At 36.6% G+C, this 7130-nt stretch overlaps 1 protein-coding gene across 1 annotated transcript in view; it reads left to right on the plus strand.

Annotated features, from left to right (window-relative positions):
- LOC134852796 (uncharacterized) overlaps positions 1-6012 on the plus strand; it is a 46858-nt gene extending 40846 nt beyond the window's left edge. Inside the window, exon 5 of the mRNA XM_063868580.1 lies at positions 5347-6012. Within this exon, the coding sequence (XP_063724650.1) occupies positions 5347-5887 (541 nt within the window). The 3' untranslated portion in view covers positions 5888-6012. The remainder of the gene's footprint in view (positions 1-5346) is intronic.
- Positions 6013-7130: the final 1118 nt, after the last annotated feature.

Consider the following 7130-nt stretch of genomic DNA (forward strand, 5'->3'; position numbering starts at 1 on the left):
ACTTGAATACGTCGTTTTTTTTTTTACTTTTTACTTGGAAGTAAATTTTTTTTTATGTATGACGCATTAAAGGCAAATTACACTGAAGACGAACTGAAATTACACCGCGAAAATGAAGATTTTCTTCTATGGTTTTTATTTGTGATCATTCGCCCAGCGCAATCGAAATACCCAGTGATTCAATTTTCCTAAATTTTTCTTCTTGTCTCTTGATATTTCAAGAGATGCAATGTGGTATTTCTTCACGTAAATCCAAAGTTTGAGGGGGAAAAAATGTTTTTTTTTTATTATTTTAATGAGTGCAATGAACTGACTGACACCTACCAGTTGGTTCTTGGTTATATTTTGGCGTTTTCCGTGAAGGTTGATACGCTCAAAAAGCGTCTTTCTTATTATTTTAATGAGTGCAATGAACTGACTGACACCTACCAGTTGGTTCTTGGTTATATTTTTGGCGTTTTCCGTGAAGGTTGATACGCTCAAAAAGCGTCTTTCTTATTATTTTAATGAGTGCAATGAACTGACTGACACCTACCAGTTGGTTCTTGGTTATATTTTGGCGTTTTCCGTGAAGGTTGATACGCTCAAAAAGCGTCTTTCTTATTATTTTAATGAGTGCAATGAACTGACTGACACCTACCAGTTGGTTCTTGGTTATATTTTTGGCGTTTTCCGTGAAGGTTGATACGCTCAAAAAGCGTCTTTCTTATTATTTTAATGAGTGCAATGAACTGACTGACACCTACCAGTTGGTTCTTGGTTATATTTTGGCGTTTTCCGTGAAGGTTGATACGCTCAAAAAGCGTCTTTCTTATTATTTTAATGAGTGCAATGAACTGACTGACACCTACCAGTTGGTTCTTGGTTATATTTTGGCGTTTTCCGTGAAGGTTGATACGCTCAAAAAGCGTCTTTCTTATTATTTTAATGAGTGCAATGAACTGACTGACACCTACCAGTTGGTTCTTGGTTATATTTTGGCGTTTTCCGTGAAGGTTGATACGCTCAAAAAGCGTCTTTCTTATTATTTTAATGAGTGCAATGAACTGACTGACACCTACCAGTTGGTTCTTGGTTATATTTTGGCGTTTTCCGTGAAGGTTGATACGCTCAAAAAGCGTCTTTCTTATTATTTTAATGAGTGCAATGAACTGACTGACACCTACCAGTTGGTTCTTGGTTATATTTTGGCGTTTTCCGTGAAGGTTGATACGCTCAAAAAGCGTCTTTCTTATTATTTTAATGAGTGCAATGAACTGACTGACACCTACCAGTTGGTTCTTGGTTATATTTTGGCGTTTTCCGTGAAGGTTGATACGCTCAAAAAGCGTCTTTCTTATTATTTTAATGAGTGCAATGAACTGACTGACACCTACCAGTTGGTTCTTGGTTATATTTTGGCGTTTTCCGTGAAGGTTGATACGCTCAAAAAGCGTCTTTCTTATTATTTTAATGAGTGCAATGAACTGACTGACACCTACCAGTTGGTTCTTGGTTATATTTTGGCGTTTTCCGTGAAGGTTGATACGCTCAAAAAGCGTCTTTCTTATTATTTTAATGAGTGCAATGAACTGACTGACACCTACCAGTTGGTTCTTGGTTATATTTTGGCGTTTTCCGTGAAGGTTGATACGCTCAAAAAGCGTCTTTCTTATTATTTTAATGAGTGCAATGAACTGACTGACACCTACCAGTTGGTTCTTGGTTATATTTTGGCGTTTTCCGTGAAGGTTGATACGCTCAAAAAGCGTCTTTCTTATTATTTTAATGAGTGCAATGAACTGACTGACACCTACCAGTTGGTTCTTGGTTATATTTTGGCGTTTTCCGTGAAGGTTGATACGCTCAAAAAGCGTCTTTCTTATTATTTTAATGAGTGCAATGAACTGACTGACACCTACCAGTTGGTTCTTGGTTATATTTTGGCGTTTTCCGTGAAGGTTGATACGCTCAAAAAGCGTCTTTCTTATTATTTTAATGAGTGCAATGAACTGACTGACACCTACCAGTTGGTTCTTGGTTATATTTTGGCGTTTTCCGTGAAGGTTGATACGCTCAAAAAGCGTCTTTCTTATTATTTTAATGAGTGCAATGAACTGACTGACACCTACCAGTTGGTTCTTGGTTATATTTTGGCGTTTTCCGTGAAGGTTGATACGCTCAAAAAGCGTCTTTCTTATTATTTTAATGAGTGCAATGAACTGACTGACACCTACCAGTTGGTTCTTGGTTATATTTTGGCGTTTTCCGTGAAGGTTGATACGCTCAAAAAGCGTCTTTCTTATTATTTTAATGAGTGCAATGAACTGACTGACACCTACCAGTTGGTTCTTGGTTATATTTTGGCGTTTTCCGTGAAGGTTGATACGCTCAAAAAGCGTCTTTCTTATTATTTTAATGAGTGCAATGAACTGACTGACACCTACCAGTTGGTTCTTGGTTATATTTTGGCGTTTTCCGTGAAGGTTGATACGCTCAAAAAGCGTCTTTCTTATTATTTTAATGAGTGCAATGAACTGACTGACACCTACCAGTTGGTTCTTGGTTATATTTTGGCGTTTTCCGTGAAGGTTGATACGCTCAAAAAGCGTCTTTCTTATTATTTTAATGAGTGCAATGAACTGACTGACACCTACCAGTTGGTTCTTGGTTATATTTTGGCGTTTTCCGTGAAGGTTGATACGCTCAAAAAGCGTCTTTCTTATTATTTTAATGAGTGCAATGAACTGACTGACACCTACCAGTTGGTTCTTGGTTATATTTTGGCGTTTTCCGTGAAGGTTGATACGCTCAAAAAGCGTCTTTCTTATTATTTTAATGAGTGCAATGAACTGACTGACACCTACCAGTTGGTTCTTGGTTATATTTTGGCGTTTTCCGTGAAGGTTGATACGCTCAAAAAGCGTCTTTCTTATTATTTTAATGAGTGCAATGAACTGACTGACACCTACCAGTTGGTTCTTGGTTATATTTTGGCGTTTTCCGTGAAGGTTGATACGCTCAAAAAGCGTCTTTCTTATTATTTTAATGAGTGCAATGAACTGACTGACACCTACCAGTTGGTTCTTGGTTATATTTTGGCGTTTTCCGTGAAGGTTGATACGCTCAAAAAGCGTCTTTCTTGTTATTTTAATGAGTGCAATGAACTGACTGACACCTACCAGTTGGTTCTTGGTTATATTTTGGCGTTTTCCGTGAAGGTTGATACGCTCAAAAAGCGTCTTTCTTATTATTTTAATGAGTGCAATGAACTGACTGACACCTACCAGTTGGTTCTTGGTTATATTTTGGCGTTTTCCGTGAAGGTTGATACGCTCAAAAAGCGTCTTTCTTATTATTTTAATGAGTGCAATGAACTGACTGACACCTACCAGTTGGTTCTTGGTTATATTTTGGCGTTTTCCGTGAAGGTTGATACGCTCAAAAAGCGTCTTTCTTATTATTTTAATGAGTGCAATGAACTGACTGACACCTACCAGTTGGTTCTTGGTTATATTTTGGCGTTTTCCGTGAAGGTTGATACGCTCAAAAAGCGTCTTTCTTATTATTTTAATGAGTGCAATGAACTGACTGACACCTACCAGTTGGTTCTTGGTTATATTTTGGCGTTTTCCGTGAAGGTTGATACGCTCAAAAAGCGTCTTTCTTATTATTTTAATGAGTGCAATGAACTGACTGACACCTACCAGTTGGTTCTTGGTTATATTTTGGCGTTTTCCGTGAAGGTTGATACGCTCAAAAAGCGTCTTTCTTATTATTTTAATGAGTGCAATGAACTGACTGACACCTACCAGTTGGTTCTTGGTTATATTTTGGCGTTTTCCGTGAAGGTTGATACGCTCAAAAAGCGTCTTTCTTATTATTTTAATGAGTGCAATGAACTGACTGACACCTACCAGTTGGTTCTTGGTTATATTTTGGCGTTTTCCGTGAAGGTTGATACGCTCAAAAAGCGTCTTTCTTATTATTTTAATGAGTGCAATGAACTGACTGACACCTACCAGTTGGTTCTTGGTTATATTTTGGCGTTTTCCGTGAAGGTTGATACGCTCAAAAAGCGTCTTTCTTATTATTTTAATGAGTGCAATGAACTGACTGACACCTACCAGTTGGTTCTTGGTTATATTTTGGCGTTTTCCGTGAAGGTTGATACGCTCAAAAAGCGTCTTTCTTATTATTTTAATGAGTGCAATGAACTGACTGACACCTACCAGTTGGTTCTTGGTTATATTTTGGCGTTTTCCGTGAAGGTTGATACGCTCAAAAAGCGTCTTTCTTATTATTTTAATGAGTGCAATGAACTGACTGACACCTACCAGTTGGTTCTTGGTTATATTTTGGCGTTTTCCGTGAAGGTTGATACGCTCAAAAAGCGTCTTTCTTATTATTTTAATGAGTGCAATGAACTGACTGACACCTACCAGTTGGTTCTTGGTTATATTTTTGGCGTTTTCCGTGAAGGTTGATACGCTCAAAAAGCGTCTTTCTTATTATTTTAATGAGTGCAATGAACTGACTGACACCTACCAGTTGGTTCTTGGTTATATTTTGGCGTTTTCCGTGAAGGTTGATACGCTCAAAAAGCGTCTTTCTTATTATTTTAATGAGTGCAATGAACTGACTGACACCTACCAGTTGGTTCTTGGTTATATTTTGGCGTTTTCCGTGAAGGTTGATACGCTCAAAAAGCGTCTTTCTTATTATTTTAATGAGTGCAATGAACTGACTGACACCTACCAGTTGGTTCTTGGTTATATTTTTGGCGTTTTCCGTGAAGGTTGATACGCTCAAAAAGCGTCTTGTCTTATTAATTTTCTCTAAACCATAGTTAGTTTTTCTTTAGCTGCATCAAAACTTTCCAAGAGTAGAGACTCAACGTGAATCCAAATGTGAATAAGGATGCAGACTAAAATACGAACTCCCACTAACTTTAATTTGATTATCTTATAGGGAATCAAATTTGTAGGAACTACTTCGTTCAATGGTGTACGTGGCGGATGATCATCGTGAACTAACCGCAAATTTTTTCCCTTGCTTTAAAGTCAAAATACGTAGTGAAATAATTGGTCCTGATTTTTTTTTTCAGTAGTCGCGCTCGAGTTTGTTTTTCGCGGTTTGACTTTTGTTTTGCGGTTGCTATTTTGATTTTTTTAGGCTCAGTTCATTGGCATTGTTAAAAGACAAACTCGAACAGCAAAAGTGAAAAGGTCACGAAAAGCGTTATAGGCTTCTAATTTCGGATGTGGAATTTAGTTTTCAGATATCCTTAATTTTCGGATAAGTTTATGTAAAAATAGTGATTTTGTATTTTTTACTGATTTCATTTTCACAGTGGTTTCTGTTTAGACTGTATATTGCTGGTGGTTTCGGGAAAACATCTGACAAGAAAGTGGAGCAAAAGATGGGTGGATTGCGTTTACTTTTAACTTACGAAGTCAAGGAGAAATCTATGAAGAAAGTGGGCCAACTGAAAAACGCATCCATTCAGCGACTTAACTCAACTATGGATCTCTGTGGGAAAACTATTGTGATATTTGGCGGCAAAGAAGGTTCTAGAATACTGAATGACCTCATAACGATAAACACGGAAACATCAGCTATCAGTTTGCATCAGTCTAAAATATGGAAAATATTCCCGCAGTCAAGATACAGACATGCAAGTGGGGTTTATTCACGCCCAATTGCGCATGGAGATGCTAACGAGCCTTTAGTTTATATAGACGGTGGGAGGAATTTTACAAAGTGTTTCAGTGATAGCTTTTGTTACAACCCTGAAAAGGACAGATGGACCAAAGTGAGAATGCATGGCGATACTTTGCCATCTCGCCATTCTCATTCATTGTGTTCCAAAAACGAATACTCCTTCTACTTAACAGGAGAGTGCTGATTGATGAGCATTGAAATTTACGACCTTCATATTTTTTTTTCAAATTGCTACAGTGCTGATTTAAATTATCCGGACAAAACGAACCTAACTTCAATTTTCAAACGCGTTTTTCTCAATTTGGGTTAAGATTAAACAAAAAGAAGAGAACAAAAGTTGCTTTGAGTTTCATCAGAATCAGGGGCGGATTTAGGGGGGGGGGGGTGGACGCCCCCTCCCCCTCAGGGATTCGACCCAAAAGGTACCCCTTTTGGTATTTTTTAAGACATCCGTTTTTGGCGGACCCGACCCTAAATTTTTTCTAAAAGCGCCTTTGGCGCCAATATATACTAATTTTGAGGGGGAGCGCGCGCCAAATAACGCAATTTTTCAATCACAATTTTCCAAAAATGCCCAAAAACGCCATTTTGACCTATTTTTTTCAAAAAAAAAATACCCCAAAAATAGGCATTGGCTTTTTTCAATTAATCAAGAATTACGCTGAAATTTCTTTGTTTATCGATGAGAAATATATATCACAAGAAGCTTCTTACACCCCAATAAAGTTTTAGAAGAGTCAAAATTTCAAAACCTGTATAAGCGAAAATATTTAATCTTGATAGTCATGAAATATAATTTTTACTAATAAAATCCAAAATCTTTGCTTAAAAACAAATTTTAAACAATTTGCGCAAATTTTTCAAGATATAAGTTTTCTGAAGCTTTGTTCGGCTGTGTAAGAGAGCTTCTTATGATTCAAAGAAGTTTCAGCGTAATTCTTGATAAATTGATAAAAGCCAAACTGACCCATTTTTAGGGTAAAATTTTAGTTGAGAATTTCGGAGAAAAAATTGCACCGTATTAATTCTGATGAAATTCTAAGCAACTTTTGGTTCTCTTCACTTTTTGTCTAAACTTAACCCAATTTGAGAAAAACGCGTTCGAAAATTCAAGTTTTGTCCGGATACTTAAAATCAGCACTATATCAATTTCCAATTCATCAATCAATTCAGATACCTAACTTGGTTTTGCATTCTCATAAAGATTGTCTAAAAACGGTATTGACGCTGTTTAAAGAGTCCGTGAAATAACTAAAAGTCTCTTGCATGCAGTGGTGAAAAGATTTGATTCTTTCCAATAAATTGCGTAAATATTTGAACAAATTTTTTCAAGTATTATGATTTGATATGAAAGTTGACATTTTTTTTTCTGATTATCAATATTTTGAATCTTCTACATTTAAATTCTGAAATTAAATATTAAATGC

The sequence above is a fragment of the Symsagittifera roscoffensis genome, chromosome 8 (genome assembly GCF_963678635.1).
Source record: "Symsagittifera roscoffensis chromosome 8, txSymRosc1.1, whole genome shotgun sequence".
NCBI classification, from domain to species: Eukaryota; Metazoa; Xenacoelomorpha; order Acoela; family Convolutidae; genus Symsagittifera; species Symsagittifera roscoffensis.